Source organism: Vulpes vulpes, unplaced genomic scaffold (assembly GCF_048418805.1).
Source record: "Vulpes vulpes isolate BD-2025 unplaced genomic scaffold, VulVul3 Bu000000725, whole genome shotgun sequence".
Lineage (NCBI taxonomy): Eukaryota > Metazoa > Chordata > Mammalia > Carnivora > Canidae > Vulpes > Vulpes vulpes.
Window position 1 is genome coordinate 43,319 of NW_027325708.1, and position 21,680 is coordinate 64,998.

The window sequence follows — 21,680 nt, forward strand, 5'->3', positions numbered from 1 at the left end:
AAAAGTGGTAAAGGTAGGATAACCTAGAACTTTGCCCAGTCAATATTTCCAATATTTTTTTAATCTCACATATCTCTCCCCTAATCAAAAATCATCAATGACACCCATTCATAGGCAGTTTGGTGCAAACTTTCAAGCTTGAAGAAAAAACCATCTGTCTTCAGAAGAGAGGATCAGGATGTTCATTAATCCTCTATTTCGAGAGACTCTGATACTAACAATTTTCCCTGACATCCTTCTAGAAAAATAATATACAACAAGGTCTGTAGAGAAGCTAGGGCATAAATTAGGGATAAGGGCATGAAAACCCAAAAAGGGAAGAAATGAAACAAAGAAAAACAATTAGAATTGAAAAAATGAGGTGAGGTTAAAGTAAGGATGCAGAAAGAATATAGTCTGGTAAACCCACGATAAAATTAGATGATGGAAGAAAATGGTTTAACATACCAAAGAAAGTGGGAGATCCAAGACAGGGTCAGTTAGTGGGTGGATCATGGTTTTTAGTTTATGAAAAGTGAGAATAGTAAGTGGGAAAAGGGCCTCAGTATACTAATTTCCAGACAATGACTGCTGAGCCATTGGCTGTAGGTACAAAGATCCCATCAAAAAGAAAGTCCTTGATGTAACCTTTGGGCCAAGGACGTTTGTTCTATGTCAGTAATTATGCATTCCCTTTAGTGTTATTGATTGCGGAGTCCTTTTTTGTAAGTATTCCTTCAGAACCATCTATAATAAGATATGAAATATTGCATTTAATATTTGCCTCTATGAACATTTTTCTTGCCTACTCTTCAATGCAGAGTTGCTTAATGGTAATAGTATTATAAACAAAATGGATCCGAAGTCCATTGTTCAAAATGAATAAGGCATTGAGAATTGGCAAGAACACAAAGGATATCCAACTTTTCCAAATATTATGATAGAATTTCAAAATTTATTTTTTTCTAATAAAAACATAATCTTTCAAGAAATACACCCATCAGTGAAACCTTAAAGGGGATAAAAAAAATAAATTTCTTCTATTCAGCATATGTCATAGTGTATAGCAGACCTGAGCTGCTACTACTTGGGGGTCTGCTTATATGAGACTGTCTTTTAAATACTGACAAATGTCCAAACAAGAGTTACATGTCCCTCCTTAATGTATTAGTGTATACTGGGACACTCAAATGGATAACTTCTTGAAACAAGTATAATGTATGATGGCAAATATAGAAATTAATGCTGCATTCAGAGTTCTTTAAAGCCATTAGTAAGAGGCTAAAAGCATCATTTGTTCATCTTTTTCTAGTATTTTGCCTCTTATTTTCTACCTTGTCACTTCAAATAATATGTATTCTCTATATAGATTAAGAATATGTGGTTTAGGGACCCCTGGGTGGCTCAGTTGGTTGGCACCTGCCTTTGGCCCAGAGCATGATCCTGGAGTCCTGGGATCGAGTCCCACATCAGGATCCCTGCATGGAGCCTTCTTCTCCCTCTGCCCGTGTCTCTGCCTCTCTCTCTCTCTCTCTCTCTGTGTGTGTGTTTCTCATGAATAAATAAATAAAATCTTAAAAAAAAAAGAATATGTGGTTTAATATAATTCAACCACTTTCTGTGTCCCACCTAAATATTTTTAAAGTTATTCATAATAGAGGTCAAATATGACCATTTCAATATTTCACATCTGAAAAAGTATTCCTATGAATAAATGTGAGAGTTTATAAACCAGATGATGCAAATTGTAGTACATTTATTTTGAAAACTAGACTATGCTTATAAATATCTCTTGACCAGGACATTGCTCTCTAGCCTCTAAACAAATCAACATTGCTTTGTGTACCTGGTAAACATATAGTCCTGTTGCTTTGAAAGGTTCTGAGATTTTCTTCTGGTGATACAAACCTTCATAGGCATTTGGCAATGTGTTTTTGGAGCCGATTATCAATTATCAATACTAAATTTAGGAGGTATGATACTCCACACACATATACATTAGGAATATGTTTGTTTAAGACTCCTAATGAAAGCTGAAGCCTTAAAAAAAGAGTACTTTGCCTTTGGGACAGATATCATTTACGCCATTTATGTGAATTTAGTATCTCTCTGGTCTTCTCACATTCCTAAAATTATAAAAAATTGTTCTAGAATAAAAACAGAGAAGAGTGTAACATATTTCAAGCATTTTAAAATGTGTTCTAGGTAGTCCTAGGAACAAGTAGGGATAGGTGAGGGAATTGTCCCAGTTCCAACCTCAGCTTCTGTCCCAGTTCCAACATCAGCTAAATTCTTTTAAGAAATGTTAGAAAAACACTGATTAGATAGAAGCTTCTCTGGGTATAAACATGGAACCACACTGTGGCAAAACAACTTGCTTAAATTAGAGCGTAATCTGGACCAAAGCCAGATCTACTGATCCCTAATACCCCACTGCCTCCTATTTAAGATGGATCAGATTGTTGAATGCAGCTGAAAACTCATGCTAGGGTAATACTCAAAATTTTCCACTTAAAAAAAATATATGGAACACATGTGGCATTTGCAAAATAATAATCTATTTAAACATATACACAATTGAATGTAACATGTCCTATTCAAGGAACAAAACTGAAAGATATGATTGACACTGAAATTCTAAGACTTTTTAGAAATGGCAGTTAATTTCAATTTATTTTACTGTTTCAGGAACATTTCTATAGTAACTGAATTGTATTCTGCTCCCTTCCATTAACTTTTATTGTATTGTAAACAGCAGCACATCAACACCGTTGGCATAAAATAGCCTATGAAGTCTACTGTTTGTAATGGACTGTAAATGATAGGGATTTTTTTTTGAAAGTACTAAAATGAAATATCCTACCAAGAAAGAAACACTCTAGAATATTGTAAAATCAGAGGGTGGTGTTTATTGGATTCCCTCCCTTTTTTGGTGAGTTTCAGTGTATATTTAAATATTCTAAAGATCCAAATGCAAGAGCTACTGAGTTTCAAAATATGTGAGCACACCATGCTCCCTTTATCTTTTTTCTGTGTGTTTCCCCTTCAAAACAAAACCCTCTGTATATATTTTTATGCTATTTCACCAGTAGCATGCTGAGATCTGGATTCCATTTCCAACATTAATTAGATGATCACTGCATGGGTTATGATTTGGATTTTTTAAATCCAAACAGATAACGTCCCCCTCACAACACAAACTCGATTCCCAAAGCAATAAACAAATGCTCGGACAGACTACAGTATTGATATTTCAGTGTGAGGACCTTCAGGTCTAGGAGGATAGAAACAAATGAAGAACCACAGTCAACATAATTGCATGAAATTTTAAACAATTTGTCCACAAACTAAAAGACAGTTCAGCAATAAACTGTAGTTTGGAATCATACCCAATGATTATTCTTCAGAGAAATTAGCAGTTATGAGTATATATTTTTCCAGCATTCTGGATAAAATATGTACATGACCAACTGACTTAACACAAGGTTAAATCATTCAAGGATACAAAGAAGAGTATTATGAAAAAAATTACTAGAACAAATAGCTTTTATTCATTTATTTTTAGAACAAATAAATTGTAAAACTCAAGGTCAAACATTTCTTTTTCTTAGCTCACCCTATTGTTCATACTGATCACAAACTATTCTCAGCCTTTTTGTCAAGAAAATAGCTACCTCTCTAAGATATCTCAACCTCAATGGCACATCTAACAGAATATGAAGAAAATAAAATCTGAAGTAATGTAGTTTAATACAAGCAGTAACAATGAAATTTTGTTCTAAAGACTAAAATTTTCAGGAATTTAATTTTCTTTTCATTAAATGGAAAACAAAGCCTCTGAGTTAGAGTACATATGCAAAATTATCACTGAAATTCTTTCTCAGGAAATATTGTATAGACTATTTTATAAATACTATATTGTATAAACTATTTTATAAATACTCCATTCTAAGAAGATTGCACTCTTTAGAATGCATGAAATTGATGACAAAAGATCTTTACTTTGGTCAAATTTCAGAGGTTCTGTGGCATGGATTTCCAAATAAGATCTGGAGGTTTTCCTATAGGCTGGAGATAGAGCTAGTTTGGAAATAACAGACCCTAACATTGAACTATCCCACTAAAGCAGGGTGTACGTTTTTAAGCAACATTACTTCCCCTTTACAATCCCAAATAGACTGTTCAAAAGAAAACAATAGGCCCCAAAATGGATCACTATGGTTAAGCCCCCAAGTCAGTAAGCCAGACTTAATGCTGAATCTAACTACAGTTTCAATCCCCTTGAAATGTCACTTTTAACCAATCAACATAGGAATTTCCTGGTCAGCACCAGGAAATCAACGGATAGATCCCTTCCATCCCTCTTAGGAGTGCAACCTTGCCTAAAACAATGGATTCTGTGCTAATAATTTCCTTTTATCCACTCCCCCTCTACCTTTAAAAATCTTTCCTTCTGTAGCTCTTTAGAGCTCCCCTCACTTGCTAGACAAGAAGCTGCCTGATTGATGAATCAACTAATAAAATGAGATTTTTGAAATTTACCTTTTTAAAAATTTCAGTAATACCAGAGAACGTAAATTTAATAAGATACATGCTTTCTTTTACAGTAATTGTGTTCTGGTGACTCAATTTTTTATTTCCTTGTTTCTCATATATTTTGCAATTTAGCTACATCCAGTATTTAAATCAATCTGAAGAAATTCAAGTATGGATATACCTTTATTTGTATAAGTATTTATTTGTGCTGTTAATTGTTGCCTTTACAAGAGACAACAGGCAGGTTCGTTCAGTCAATTATCTGCTCAGAAATGCAGCTGTGTGGAAATGGAAGGAAAGCAGGCTTTGCAACCGGTTAGGCCTGAGTTCAAATTCTGATTCTCCTGATTACTAATTGTTTGACTTTTCACAAATTTTTTAATCTCTATAGCCCTATTTGCTTGCTGCAAAATGGCTCTCATGGTGCTTTACCCAGTGTTTGTTGATGGAATGACTAAAACAGCATGTGTTGCATCAAGCACAGTTCCTTGAACACAGTAAACTTCAGAGAGAAGTATGACTTTGTAAGAGGAGAGTTCCAGTTCTTGGAACCCCAGCAGCAGACTAAGAAAATTTCCACTGAATGCCAAAAAATAATACACACACACACACACACACACACACACACACAAATCTAATATCATGTAATGACCAAGAATATAGGTTTTCTCCCCTTTGGCTGATTTAATCAGTTTACAACTGTTCTACTTTAAAAGATGCTAATAACTTTTGCAATAATATTCAGAGAGAACTGAGGATTGGACTGTAATTTGAAATTTTCACAAAGACTAAGTAGGAAGCATTTGTGCATCACAGACCTCTAGCCTCTCTCAGGCTTAAATTGAAGACCAACCTGAGGTTAAAACTGCATGATCTGGCAAACATTCTGTAAAGGTTGTGTGATCCACTGAACGAGAGGCTTAGAATTTTAGTTCTGGAATTCTCCTTTGATGCCATTTCCCCCTCTGCCCCAACATCCTCATTTCCACAGATGAGACAACTGAAATCTAGGGAAATTACCTACACCTTTTGTGGTGAAAAAGCTAGTCAGCAGTACCTCCTACCCCACATTGCAGTCACTTGCAATCTTTCTTCTAGATAAATTATCAAGAGTTCTGAAATGCTTTTTAGGGAAAGATACAATGGAGATTGTTGAATCATAGCCATAGAATTCCTCTTATGTTGACCCTTTTGTTAAAATTAATGTACCTCTCATCAAAACAGAGCTTTTCAAAAAGAGTCTCTAAGTTATGCTTAGTTTGGTACTTTTAAAATGTACAAATATACATGAAACTAGTAAGTCATCAAAATGATGTTATTTTTCCCTAGCTAAATGGATGGTGACATAAAATATTGCAAGTGGACCACCACTATTTCTGCTAGTTTAAGCTTACAGATGCCCCTCTCCTATTTTCTTTTCTTTTCTGTTTTTCTTACCAAATAACTTCTGAGTGTGATACTTTATCCCTATTCCCACAGCTATAATCACTTTCAGTATTTTCTCTTAAAATATTTTAACAGCCTCTAAATTGGTTACCCTTCTAGGGTCTTTCATTTTCCATGCTGCTGTAAAGTCTAATGATAGCACTCTATCAACTAAATACCATCAATGGCTCCCTATGACCTAAAGGATAAATTCCAAATTACTTAGCACACAAGACCTGTCACAATCTGGCCCATATTTGCCCTTATTTATCTAGTGACATTATCTCTCTCTCATACAACTTCCAGTCAGAGCCAAGTTGTATAAACCCCATGCTATTTCAAGACTCTATTACATCTTTGCACATGCTGTTCCCTCTGTGTGAAGAATCCTTTATACATTTCTCCATATGGAGAACTTGTATTAAATCTCTCAGATTTCTCAGATTCCCTTACTTCAGCAATGGCTTTTCTACTCCTCCCTGTATTTCAGAATATTTTTTTATATTCCTCTAATCCCAATCTAATTTATGTGTTTGCTTACATATCAGTTGTTTTCCCCATTACCTACAAGTCCTTTAAAAACACAAACATATTCATCTTTGTAACTTGAGGGCCTAGCACAATGCATGAGAGAGACATCAGTGTTTGTTGAATGAATACATGAATGAATGTATGGGCAGATCTAAAGGGAAGAAATCAGAGAAACTTAAAAAAAAATGAACTAATGGAAATTTGATTTAAAATAAACTGTTTGACTCAGTCATCCAGTAGCATGTATAATATTCTACAGCATCGTTATATTAAACTACATTATTATATATTAGTTCTAGTAAAAACCAGAAGAATAATATAAACAGGCATTAGGAAGAGGTTCACATGGCTAAGATTGCATCTAGATGCTCCTAAGCTGGCAAAATGACTGTTTTTTTTTGTTGTTGTTGTTGTTTATTTAATTTTGCAATGTGGTATTTAGACCAGGTAGGAAAGTGGGTTGGGGTAGGGGAGGTAGCAGAGAAAGATAGATGGAACTTCTTAAGCAAACTGTAAGTCACATGTACCCTGGAGGTAATCTGATCTATTGTTTAGGGCACAGAATTCTGAATTTTAGAAGTTCTTAGGTTGGATAAGTAATAGAAAATTAATGCTTCATTATGAAATTATTGCATGGTTAAATTGCAATATGCTTGTAGAAAAAAAAATCTGTCAGGGTTTATTTTTCTCTGCTATTATAATTTGCTTTTCAAAAAGAGCCATAATTTTGAAATTTCTCATATGTCTTTCATGCTCTCAAATTATTTGGTCATGAATGGCCTACCGCACTTTTTTGATAAATTTTGTTTCTACTCTTAACAAGCAGAATAAATGAGAACAATAACATGAGTCTGGTTAACAGAAAAAGAGATCAGTGACCAAACAAACACAAAAGTTATTATTAACGTCAAAGTCTCAATTTCCACCTCCACATACATAAAGAGACCACAGCGTTCTTTATGTCTTTAGGGGGAAAGTGTTAGGGGTAAAAAACACTACTCCTCTTCACATACATGGGAAATGAATGGCTCTTTTCTCATTGGCTGTGGAGTTGGCATAATTTTGGCCACCTACAATTAGTAGCTCATTAGTGACTACTAGGTAATTGTTGGCTTCCATTCAGATATTGGCAGATGCCTGATAAGACACTTAATGAATTTTTCATTAGTCTTTCTGAGAAAGTCTTCAAGGGAAAAAATACTTCTGATTGCAGCAGCTCTTTCCGTTTCTTTTGCTACCCCCTTGAGCCTCCAAGTATTTTCAAAATCAAATTTTAAAATGTTAACAACATCATACCTGGGTATCTCTCAGGCAAGCATTTTACTCTCATAAATTTAGTGCTATTTCTCCGTTACATATGTGGCTCTACCCAAAGTTACCACCAGTAACGTGATTGCAAGACACTTCACTTATATGCATTTAATTTTGTCAAAGTTTTCAAAGCATTAGTCACCCACATATCTGACATAATTTCTAACTAACGAATAGGGGAAGGAGACAGTAATTTCTAATAGACAACATTTTTAACTGCAATTTGTGTTCAAACTGAAAGTCTTGAGTGAAATTAGGCAAATATTTGATGTTGTAATAAATTTTTAACATTCATTTATCTAACAAAAAATGGTTTAAATTTTATTGTACAGTGGAAATTTTTAGCAGAAAGTAAGGCATTCACAACCACCTAGCACTTTATAGAGATGCTGAAAATAGATGGTTCGTAGTTACATGGGGAAAATACTGATTGCCACAATAAAACTTTCAATTATATCATCTAAGAATGTTGCAGAACATTTCATTATTGATTCTTCAGAGAAGATATAACTGCTGAATGCTAAGTGTGGTTTTGATTTGTCAACATTACTTTTGCTGTAATTAAAATCCTAAAGTCATCTTTAAATAATTCTTCACTCAAATTGCATCCTGATGAGTTTCTTTATCTCTATAATTGGATTGCCAACACCTAAATAAGTGACTCATCCAACTGCACTTGTGATATCTCAATGTTCTTGCCCCTAAAAAAGCACCTCTAAAAGCTTTCGCCAGCATTTTTAGTTAGAATGATATATTTGTTTAAATATTACTGAGAGGGACATTGGCAAAATCATTAAATGGTGTGACTTCAGTGACTTTTATCTCTTGTTTATTTACTTATTTATTTATTCAGTGGCTTCATGCTTTTCAAGACTCCACACTGGCACACTTTTACATGGCCTCGCCTGACAATGAGATTATCAATAATCCTCTCCTACCATCTACCCCCTTGCCCTCTTCCCCGGGGTTTTGTTCTAAGCTTGCTGTCAGAGAAGAAAGCAGCTTGAGAAGTTGAACCAGGCTATTATGTGGGCTTCCTCTGGGACCTCTCCATGAAAATTGTGCTCTTACTGTTTGAAGATAAAAACACCTAATAACAAAGGTGACATTAGGTCAATAAAGATCAATTAAAAAAAAAACATTTATCTTCATTCTGGGAAAAATCTCATCTTTACACATCTAAAATATTTTGAGTGTACAGGGGAATCATTTGTGGTTTCTGTTGCATCCTGTCATCTCTGTATTCACCCTTTCTCCTTCCGCATGTCCTTCTCCAATGCTCTTTCGAAATCCCTCATCCCATCTCCTCAAAGACTTCCTTCCCCCTCATCCCTAATCCTAGTGTCACTTTCCTCATATCCAATTGCTTCATTCTCTTCTTTTATATTTACAGTTTTATAATCTACTCAGTAATGAAAAATAGAAAAAAAATGTATCTGTAGAATTTTACATTTGTTGATATTCAAATGATTTCCTGAACATTACTGTAATTTGAAAGTTGTTTTCCATGTTAAGTTTTGTGGCCACTGTTGATTAGATAACAATAAATTTAATCATATGTACAGTATAATCGATAACTTTTAAATATGATTACCTTATTGTCTTTAAAGAATTGTACTTAGTATTTTTAAAACACCAAGCCCTACCAGAAGGATAATAACCTTATGTGTATAAGCAAATAACCTGTTTCAATTCAGTTACGATGTATGTGTATATTAAAAAAAAAGAACATTGTTCATTTACTATAAAAAGTATTCAGAAACATACAATTAGAGAAAATATTGTCAAAATGATTTTTATACATGATCACAGCAGTTCTGAATAAATACACCTAATTACTTATTTATCAATATTGTTATAAAGGAGTATAGTAGTATAATCTTGAATTGTAAAATGTATTTAAGATAAATTATAATGAATACATACAATTGTGTATATATTTTCTTTTATTTTTTGAAGTGTGTACTTATTTTCTACACAAATAATTTATGTACTGTTAAAGTACTGAGTCATTTGTGCTACTGGACCAACCTTTGTGTCTATGAGATCCATCCATGTTGCTAAATTCAATGTGATTTTCATCAGCCCAGTAGAGTCTATGGTTGACATAATCTATTGTTAATGCCATAGGTCTAGAAATCTTGGTTTCTATGACAACACTCTGATTGGTTCCATCCATTCCAACACGGCCAATGTGAGGGTACTCACAGCAGTCAATCCAATACAAATACCTAGGAAAGAAAATCAATAGCCATTTTGTTTACAGACACTCAGAGAGTAAAACATCACACAATATTTCACTTATTAACTCAGCTATTCCCAAATTAAGTCGTGGTATCTCTTTGAATTGTAACTTCTAAGAAGTATATTTTAATGCAAGCTTTTCTTATGATTTTCATTAAACATAGAGTACCATTGAAATATCCATATAACTTTAAATATCTTTCCTTCAGCACATAAGCCTATATATATTATATATCATATGATATTTCTCAAGTGTTAACAAATCACAGATGTGTAAAAATAACAGAGGTTAGCCTTCAAGCTGCATCTGTAATGTTGGAGGAATAATACTATCCAGATGTAGTTTTTTTCTTCTTTTTAGTTCATTATCAATGGAAAGTTCAAAATGATTCATGGGAGAGTACATTATATTTGCCTGAATCTGCATTATTCAATGTGGTAGCCTCGTGATTCTCAACATTTAAATAGATTAGAATCATATAAAATTAAATGAACTGGATTGTTCCTCAGTCACACTAGCCACATTCCAAGTACTCAATAACCGTATGTCTCCCAGGACGCCTGGGTGGCTCAGTGGTTGCGCATCTGCCTTCAGCTCAGGGCGTGATCCCTGGGTCCTGAGATGGAGCCCACATCAGGCTACCTGCATGGAGCTTGCTTCTCCCTCTACGTCTCTTTCTCTGTGTGTCTCATGAATAAACAAATAAATAAAATATTTTTTAAAAAAGAAAAACAACATAGGTCAGGTGGCTACCATATTCACCAGCATGGATATAGACCACTTCCATGACCTCAGAAAGTTCTATTAGATAGTGCTGATTTCAATTATGTTATTGGAAGTTCTAGAGTAAGGCATTTCAGACAGCAGTTAAAAAATAATAAAGGGAAGAAAATTATATTGAACTAAGACTGAGTTAAATATAAATATTGTACCTCAGTAAAATGTAAATAATGTGTAAGTGACAAATTACTGAGAAATTTCTATTTAATTAAACCATTAAATTTTTTTTCTCAAGTAGAAAAAGTCACTTTATCTTGTTGAATATGTTTCCTTCTCTACATAACTCAAGATTTGAGTTAGAGGATACTTAATATCTTTTTCACATTCTAACACTAAAACCAAAACTTATTAAGCTAATTATTTTCCCCAGATCCATTGTTTTCTTTTGAGTAAGTATAGAATCATTGGCAATTAATTCTTCAAAATTGGAAGATGTGTAATTAAAATAATATGGTGTGAAGATTATTCTGTATGGTTTATAACTGGTATACTTAGTTTAAAATCAAAATGTTCCTTAAAGAAAAATTTTCCTTATACATTCTGATACTGATAATTGGATCCCCAAAAATGATAACAAAAAGGCAGGAGATGGTGGATTATAAAGATAATTTTAAAAGTTCTTTACTTGGAAAAATATCATTAAAAATCATAATTAAGCATCGTATTTAAAAATGAGAAATATATATCTGGTATATATAAACAAAACGTAGACATTTGTGGGCAGAGATTCAAAGAGAGCTCTGAATGAGAATTTAAAAGCAAATTTGAGTCTGGGAATAACCACAGTCAAGTTTGAATAGAGCAATATTGGGATTGCTATCTAGTGCTTATGTATATCTATGTTAGTTCTGAACAAATTTGAAAATCTCAAATCACAAGATAATAATAGAAACCAAGCCTTCTAGAAATTGATTAAATATACTGTTTCTTTAAATCTTGAATTATTTTATTATTTAAATCTTGGATTATTATATTATTATTTTGAAAGCAAACATATGTCAGCAAAATACAGCTAGAAAAACACACAATCCATTCTTTTCTAGCAAATTTATGGAGGTGCACCTTGCTGTCTATACTAGAGATAATGGCTAGATAAAATATAGATAAAAAGGAAGAAACTGAATCAGAAAGAAGTAAAAATGCAAAGATAGTTTATCTCATTGAAATCAGAACATTCTTTCTTGCCTAACTGACTCTGAATCTTGGAACACTAACAGCAATTTTTTCCCCTAATAGATAATATATATATACACCAGTTTCTCTCACACATGTTAGATATGACCAAATATATTTGGGCTTCCATACAGCCATGCTGTTTTTGAGAACTGAATGCAAACAACGAAAAAATTAAAGCAGTATTTCAGTAACATTCTCTACCATTACAAAGAACATGTTCAATTTGGCTTAATTAGAGGCAGTATTCATATTTCTATTTAGCTATTTACCTTATATGTGCTTGCACTTGTAATTTAAACATCCTAAAGGTAAAATATTAAATAAATAATAAATAAATAAATATATAAATAAATAATAAAGTTTTCTCCATAAAATGCTATCAATAAAGTATTACAAATTATTAGATGTGAATAATAATGTTTTAGGGAGTCATTAAGTAAATTATGAATTACAAATGGTCTGACCTCCGTTATTAACAGTTTAAAATTTTTATCTGTAACTTGGACCTTTTCTTTTTTTTTTTTCCTCTCTTTTTGGCTAGTCTTATTACCATCTTGAACCAAGATACCAAGAACAGGACTCCATACTTCATGGAGTTTAACATCTGTTACATCATTCTCAGAAAGTTTGTGAAAGAGTTCCCAGCCCCAAATCCTGTCACTGCCATTTCAGCTCTCTTTAAAAAAAGCACAACATACTTCTCTCAATCACTCTTCACCATTGAAATGTGTGTCAGTTCAGCTCTAGTTGGAGTATTTACAGTCCTAAATTTTCATTTCTGTGCTTTCATGAAATCACTGGAAGAGATCATTCCTCTTCACTTACACAGACTTTTTCATATAGACATAATTCACGTTACCCCTCCGTTCTCCACAAATTCTTCCTTGATCACATTTTTCAAGATAGAATTCAATATTGAACATGTTTGAGAAATACTTTAACAAAGTAAGCATCATTTCTTTTTATTGTGAGAACTTTTAGGATGCTTTAATACAACGTGGTGCTTCTCTCAGAGGGAGGTATGGTATCCCTTTCTTATCACATAGTCTTAAGTGATAGCATTTATTTTCCTAGGGCAGTTCACAGGGAACACACTTTGGGAAACTGTGCTTTAGTTCTTTCTTGTCTACAGAATTACTTTTATTTACAGCATGTGTATCTGAACAATTCATATATTGTGAACATATATTGTGAACAAACGACTAATGATGTAGATTCTCAGGCCTCATAATCAGAGAACCTACCTTGATTAACTCAGCTGGTGTTAACAACTCTAAGAATCCCTAGAGCCTTTCTTAAGTCAATTGAGAATCATATTTTGAAACAATAATTTTCAAAGGCCATATTATGTACCAGATACTTCTTAGAACTGGGAACACGGAGGTAACAGATATGATTTTTGCCTTTTAAGATCTCTCCGTGGATACAATAGAGATGGATGTAAAACAAATTAAAAAAAAAGTATCATGATAAAACTACTTTGCTATGGAGGCACAAAAGAGGGAATAATAATTTTACCAAGATGGAAGAAAGCATGAAAGAAATATTGTGCTTACTAATAGTTCTTTGAACATAAATTTTATCTTCATAGCTACATTATAAAGATAAGAAGAATCCTTATCTCCTTCCGATTTTAGAACAAAATATAACTTAATTAAAGATTTTAATGCTGTAACAGGATCATGTAGCTGAAGACCCTTATTTTACTGATAAACTGAGACCATATAAGATTATGTGTGTTGTCATAGCCTATTATGATAGTGATACAGTTGAAACAGGCTCAGGTCTCTAGATTTATAGATTATCTTTTTCTCTAAACAGCATTATGTAGACTCTTAAGGAAACATGTTCTAGAAACAGATTAATCGGGTTCAAATTTCAGGTCCACCTATTACTAGCTGTGTGAATCTGGACAGTTTAATTAGCCTTCTTGAGCCTGCATTTATTCACATGTTGAAAAGAATAATAATAGTTCCTCATAAGATCACCATGAGGATTAAATAACAGAATATAGGAGCAAATTTATAAGACTGAGAAACATGGAATAATAGTTTACCAAATATTAGCTTTTATTTTTTATCTGTACTAGATATGTAATATATATTTCATATATGTCTGTACACCCTCTCTCTATATATATTGGTTTAGTAATATCCACCTGATAGGTGACCTGTTGCATCTGGATACTATCTATAGTACTATATAATTTGTCTGGGTTATGTGTGTTATTACATGATTTGTCTATGTAAGTACTCATCAACCAAAAGAATATTATGAAAATACTCTATCGCATTGAAGAAAACTATAGTTTAACTCTTTTCAGGTGTGAATGAATCTTCATAGACACAGAATATCTCTCCTCATAGGTAGCTATCTTCTGATGGCTGAATTTCATTTCCTTTTCCATACTTAAGCCCTGTTACCATAACTTTTTTCAAGTTTTTCAATAAGTCTATTCCAGATATTCTGGTAACTTTAACATCTGAAATTCAACTTCTTAAAAACTACTTAAGTACAAATTTGCTGTAAATAATTAAAGCTGACAAGTGAAAACGTCTGTGCAAATGTCAAAAGGAGAGTTCCAAATTTCATCCATATAATATATAATGTTTACCTAAGATCACATCTGAAAAACCTCAGTCCCAAATAATATCTATTCCGTAAGTTATAACAAGTGTCAACATAGAAAACAATGTTTACTGTAACAATAACAGGCTTCTGTGGTTCCTGAGGATATCTTTTATAGTTTAATATAATATACTATATTTCTTTAAAAAATTAAAATAGAAGTGTGCTCTCAGTTTTTATTGTGCTCTTTTTTTCTGAATTCAGGGAATATACTCAGAGACATTGCTTTCAACTGCAATTATTTTGGTTTTGAGTTGTAAATTAATTTCTGTTATTCATTTCCTATTGTTTTTGACTAAATATGGGAATATAGGTTTAAAGTTGGTAGAGGGAGGATTTTTTTTTATGTGATTGTTTATTTTAATAAAATGTTTGTTTCCCCAAAGAAATAAAAAACTGAGCTTTCATTCCTGGTATGCCTTTCATTCCCTCACAACAAAAGTTCCCTTATGACTTTTATCCTTGAAACATGCAGGTTATTTACATACTGATGTATTGGTTTGGGCAATGATGCAGGTACAATGTCCCTGTAGCTATAACCCTATTTGCTGTGTACATCCAGTTGCCCATTTATTATTTCCTTCTGCAGAGAATTTAATGATATTTGTGTTTGACGGAGCCAGTGATCAAGCCATGGCCTTTTTTTTTTTTTTTTTTAAGCCATGGTCTTTTTGCTAAAAGTGCTCACTTTCTAAGATGGAGAGATAGACATTTACACCAATAATAGTCATATGTACACCTGCAACTAATAAAATGTTTTATGTCAATTTTGGTTTTCAAAATAATTAAAAATAAAATATAAAAAGTCATGTAATGGTATGTGTTCAATATGTGGGGACTTCTTAGGCACAATTGGGGAATGTTTCACAGAGGAAATGATATTTTCTGCTGTGTTTGGAAAAATGGGAAGTTATTCCAACTAGAGGAAAATCAGAAGAGCACCCTAGGAAGAAAGAACGGCATAAGGGAAGATACAGAAATACGAAATGCATCTTTTCCAAATTTATTTGCATTATCATTATTCAGGTTGGCAGTAAGGGATACATAGACTGAGTTAAATATGAGTCCTTCAATATATTTTCATTAAAATATATTTAAAATTCAAAATAGCACCCAGTATTATTCTTTTGTGTTATTATTAGCAAACTATTAGAAAAAGAATCCAGACAAAAATATCCTTAATAATAAGGTCTGGTTATAACACTTTTATTTATTTCCAAAAAACTCATATCTACAGTTTAAATTTTATAAAATGTCTAATTATTAAAGTGGAAGAAAATACAGTTTTGTCTTCTTATGTTCGTTTTCTTATCCCTGTCTGTATGGCTCTTGAAAAGCGTGCTCATGATCTAAGATAATTTTGTTACTACAGATTCTAATGTGCTATAATGGGAAAAGCATGGGACTAAAGCTTGAAAATTGGGTTGAATCCCCAATTTAATATCGTACTACCGAAATGATCTTGAGAAAATCACTTGGCCATTTTGAGGCTGGATGTTCTTATCTGTACTTTAGGATAATAGTAAAAATAATAATATTTTTCTCCCAGACTCTGAGGAAACAGTAGAATAACTAAAGTGATAAAATTCAGACAGTTTTCAAATTCATAGAATTCTAGAGAAGCAGTTATCTTCTTTGTCATTATTATTACATGAGAACTCCAATCCCAAGAGGTTTATAAACTGATCATCTCCCGTTCTTATCTATGCCCCTCTCCTGATCCCTCATATCTAGGGAGACCTTCCTCTATTTACCTGTTTGCCTGAGCCAGAAGTCTTACAAGGTTTGTTTTGTCATTGTTATTGTTGTGTTGTATTTTTATTCCTAGGTCTTTTTTGCTCCATGAAGTGGACTGGCATCAAAGTTCCATAGTTATGCATACTTAAATTGTTCCGATCATGAGTTCTTCTAATTCCCTATGTCATCTTCTTCTATGTGTCTTTGCTTTCCCAGGCAGCTTGTTCTTTTTGCTTGAAATACCTCCTGCTCTGAAGTGTACTACAAGACCTGGCTAATTCTTACACTACCAGTCTTGTCCAGGAAGCTGACTCTGATTCTAGTTGAGATAGAAACATTTTCTATTTTCTTTTTTTCCCTATATTTGTAAGTTACTGCTTTGTATCATAATTATTTACTTCTTTGTCTACCCACTGAACTGTGAAATACCTAGAGATAGGACTGTGCCTTTTATTTTTATGCTCCTACCTAGAACAGTGCCAGATAGGTAGTAAATACTAAAGAAATAAAAGTTGAATAAATGAATGAGTAGATTCATTTTCTGTTAGCTAATCATAGCACACATTCACTTTATTGTCTGTTATAATGGTCTTTTGTTATGCAATTACCTGAAATAACATATTAATCCAAAAAGAAAAATTATGCTCAGTCTGGCTTTAACATTATATTTTCTATTCTATATTAAAATGCATATATAGGGCAGCCCAGGTGGCTCAGCGTGAAGGTGGCTTCAGCACCGCCTTCAGCCCAGGGCCTGATCGTGGAGACCTGGAATTGAGTCCCACATTGGGTTCCCTTCATGGAGCCTGCTTCTCCCTCTGCCTGTGTTTCTGCCTCTCTCTCTCTCTCTCTCTGTCTCTCATGAATAAATAAATAAAATCTTAAAAAAATAAAATAAAATGCATATATATATATTCTGCATGAATGACAACTTTTATAAATACTGATGTCAATAATATTAGTTACCCAAAACTTATAATAAACTAGAACAGTAATTCCCAAACTTAACCAGATAACTGAATGATTCAGATAATTAAATTTCAGTTGAATTAAATGTTACACCTAGGATGATGATCAATCTGCTTACTTGTATCTTCTTTACCATTCTTAGTAACCACCATATGAAATTGATATGACAATCAGTGTACTATTATTAAAAGATAGAAAGTACCTCCAAGTTACCTCCTAAAAGTTCAGTTGTTTCATTACATTAGTCCAGTTGATCTTTCTCCTCCTTTAAACAAAACTTTCCTTATCCTCTTACTAAATATCAGGACAGAAATCACACTCCTCACAGAAACAGGGGTCAGTAGGATTGGAAAATTCAAAACATATGTACACTACAATGCTAATCTCATCTGGAAAGATTCAAGGGTATTTCATTACATAATTTACAATTTAAGTTGATATTTTTAAAGAAGGATATTTTAGACAGGGAATTTTCATTCTGAAGCTCATCTCAAAAACCAAAATGCAAGTTGCCTTATTCTCATCCTGGGAAGCAAGAAAAACAGCATGTACAGAAAGGTGTCATCAAATTTTATCTCTAAAATAGGTGGCTTTAATTGTTTCTTACAAAGTTCCAACTTTTATCTGTTTTTTTTTTTTTTTTGGTTATAATATGGCATATCTATATCATAATAAAATATTATCCAAAATTGAAATCAAGGTAGTATTTCATAACATTTACAATAATTTAGTACTTCACTATTTTAACTGACACTTGATGGATGGGTTTAGATTAATGATAACTTAATGTTGCTTTCAGTTTATAGGGTAATAATACCTATAACCCAGGAGAACTAAAACCTAAAGCTAGGCTTGGCTGTATTCACTAGGCTAGGACACAGTTTTGCTTTATACCTAGCAAATTCCACAAGACTATTATGATCTACAGGTAACATTTATTTTATTTATTTTTTAGATTATTATTTATTTATTCATGAGACACACACACACACACACACACACACAGGCAGAGACACAGGCAGAGGGAGAAGCAGGCTCCATGCAGGGAGCATGATGTGTCTCCAGGATCACGCCCTGGGCTGAAGGTGGCGCTAAACTGCTGAGCCACCTGGGCTGTTCCATTTGTTTGTTTAATATGAAGCATCCCTAAGAGTATACAATGAGAAGCTAAGCCAGTCATATTGGTTTTGAAGAAAAGGACAATGATTTGAACACACTAAAATAACTATCTTCTGATAAAATGCTGAAGGAATAAAAATATTCACATTCTTATGAATGAATGATGATAACCATCAAACTTAGTACATTTGGCCATTATTTCCTGAAACATTGAAAATAAATTCTCTTGTGACTATTTCAATTAAAATGGAATTGGCACTCTTTTGAATCTTTTGTTGCTATGGTAAAGAAAATACTTTAAAAGGTAGCAAAATGGTTACATAATTATATAGCAAAAAGTTAAATTTGCACATTACCTTGGAAACAGAAGAGTATTTACAGTACAAGTCTTCTCCTATTAGGTACTGCTTTTACCCAAAGTAATGTTTAAAATTAAGATATAAAATATACAGTGATTTGATCACAGCGCCAATTATAAACATAAGGGACCAAAAAACATAGATACAACATATTAGCAAGAAGTAAAGCCTAATTGTTGCATATGATCTGATAAAAGCAGTGATTTCATGAAACATATTAAGTGAAATTAATTTACACAGCAGAAAATTTAGAGCACTATAGTTATCATAATACTTGTTACTGTGAATGTGTTCTATTTTTAAAAATCAAAATTTCCCTAAATCTGGTATTTTAACAAGCATGTTGAGTAGGTTGAATTTTAATAGAGATCATTTTGGAGTATGTAATCACTCTAAATTATAGTGCAGAAGAAGGAGATGAGGAAGAGAAGGAGGAGGAGGAGGAAGAGGAAGAGAAAGAAGAAGAAGAGGAGGAGGAGGAGGAGGAGAAGGAAGGGGAGGAGCAGGCATAGCTTCTCTACCAAAACAACATAATTAAAAGTGAATGATAATGGTCATAATCTATAGAACTTTGGCAGCCACACACCTGACTTCGACACCTAAAATCTGACATCTTACTATGTGTGTTCTTTCCTCATCTGGAATCTCCAGTCTGCTGTCCTTAATCCCTATAATGACTTGCAATGAAATGCAGCTGAAACACAGCTCCAATATGAATCTTTCTCAATATTTCCACTGTGTTATCTCTTTTGAATGCATGGGTAATGCACCTTCTTATTTATTATCCATGGATAATACTTATTCCTCTTGCTCTAAAGTGGTACAAGCATTACATTATCCACATTTGTGACCCACTAGAATTGCTGCCTTTCCTCAAAGATTTAAAGGCATTAAAACTAGAGAAATCTGTATATTTTATTCATTCCCAATTCATTTATAGATTAACTAGTAAAACAGTTGTGTTTAAAAATAACCGCTGCAAAATCCCATCATTCCAAATGTTTTTCTTTTTTCACTGTGATAGTCATTTTTCTATTTTTGACTTCCCAATACGAATGTCTACACAGCACACTTTATATTGGTTTTCATGTTAAAACCTACAGAATGGAATTTACCACATTGAATGTAATCTAGAGTTTCAAAATTTAATTTAAGATTATCAATATTTGTTACAAACCCAGCTCGAGGATCCAAAGACAGGTCCCGGGGAAACTTCAGTCTTTTGCTAACAAGTATAGTAGGGTATAAGCCGTTGAGTTTGGATACTTCAATGATCCTCTTTTCTGTGTCAGACCAATAGAGGTTTTTTCCAATCCAATCGACAGCAAGTGCATTGGGGACAGCTGTGTTATGCACTACCTAACAAATAAGAATTTTAAAAGTTAACAGTGTAAATGCCTAGTGAACTGAGCAACTGCTTCTTGATTTTGGCAGAGATGATAAAATTCCATTTAAACATTAGAAATGGAATTTAGATAAGCTTAAAACATAGAACGAATTTACCCTAATAAAATTACTTACTTGTTTGAGATGCGAGAAATTACCATATATGTAATCAGGCCTAAACATTACACATGGGTTTAAGGAGTAAACCAAAATAAGAAGCTGTTGGACAGCTACAAAGTTCCTGATCACGTTTTGGTTAATAGTTTACGTGTCTTCTGAAAATTGGGAGCAGAAATTCTATCACACAGAAAGACACACACAGAATCATTGATATTATTTATCTTTAGCAGGTTTTGGAGGAGATTCCAATAGCATTCTCCACTCTCCCAACTGCTCTTGCCCTACTTAATTATCTACTACAAGAGAAAAAAAATTACAAATGAGAATACATACATTGTTTTAACTTAACTAAAGGAAGTGAAATTCATACAACTGTTGCACTTGATCCTAACCCATTTCAATATCAACTATAATAAGGACATAAACTTTGTATATATAAATATGATGCGTGTAAAATAACCAAAGGTTCTTGGTCTATAATGACTGCTATTTCTGAGTTCTCAGTGCTTTGAAGATTATGTGAAAAGAGAAACAAACTTGGGACTGTATAGAAGCCAATGCTTATTTAGTTAGAGACAAGAAAATAATAGTGAAAGTTTATAGTTATCTTTTTCTAAATGTTATCAATAATGAAGACATTATATGTATATGACAACATACATTAAATATATATATATGACAACATTTTCAGCAACTAAAGGTATCAATCTACTGTATTGAATTGCAAGGTATCTTTTCTTCTTTCTCCCAAAGTCCAATTTTAAAAAATTGGCTTGGCTGACAATTTACATGGAAATCAGTGAATTAGTAATCTCAATAGAAAAAAATGATTCATTTTGTGATCCTATTTTATGACATGATTTAAGGTAGTAATGGGTTAGCAGTGGCAAGGTGGTAGATAATTAATCCTTTAAAAATATTAAAATATATTAAAAATATATAAAGGTGACCAAAAATTTAAATTTTTGTAATAAAAGTATGATCAAGTTTGGGTAATGGTACTTTTTACAGTTTTTATATAAATAGTCAAGAAATTTAAAAAAGAAAACTTTATATGCTTCTTTGTTTCATAACCTATACTGATATTTCATTTATAAACTATCAGTTTATACATAAATAGAATCACACTGGTTCTCTTGTCATTGCATATACAGATTTCAAGATTGTATTAATATTTTTTTGTATTAATATTTTCAAAATTGATTGTTCCCACTAAAAATTTCTGTATGATATTATAGATGACTACAAAAAAATTGTGGGTTCTGTGTCTTTGAACTTAAATGCCTTTATAATGTATTTTACTGTGTATATATAGTACAAATTATTTTATTTTTAAATAATTTTATTTTAAAACTCAAGATAACATAGTGCTCATTTCA

At 32.7% G+C, this 21,680-nt stretch overlaps 1 protein-coding gene across 1 annotated transcript in view; it reads right to left on the minus strand.

The window, feature by feature from the left end:
* Positions 1–21,680, minus strand: part of LOC112912762 (low-density lipoprotein receptor-related protein 1B-like) — a gene marked incomplete at its 5' end in the record, with an annotated part of 93,272 nt that overhangs the window by 19,854 nt on the left and 51,738 nt on the right. The window contains 2 exons of the mRNA XM_072745185.1: positions 9,814–10,013; positions 19,973–20,154. Coding sequence (XP_072601286.1) covers positions 9,814–10,013; positions 19,973–20,154 — 382 coding nt within the window. The remainder of the gene's footprint in view (positions 1–9,813; positions 10,014–19,972; positions 20,155–21,680) is intronic.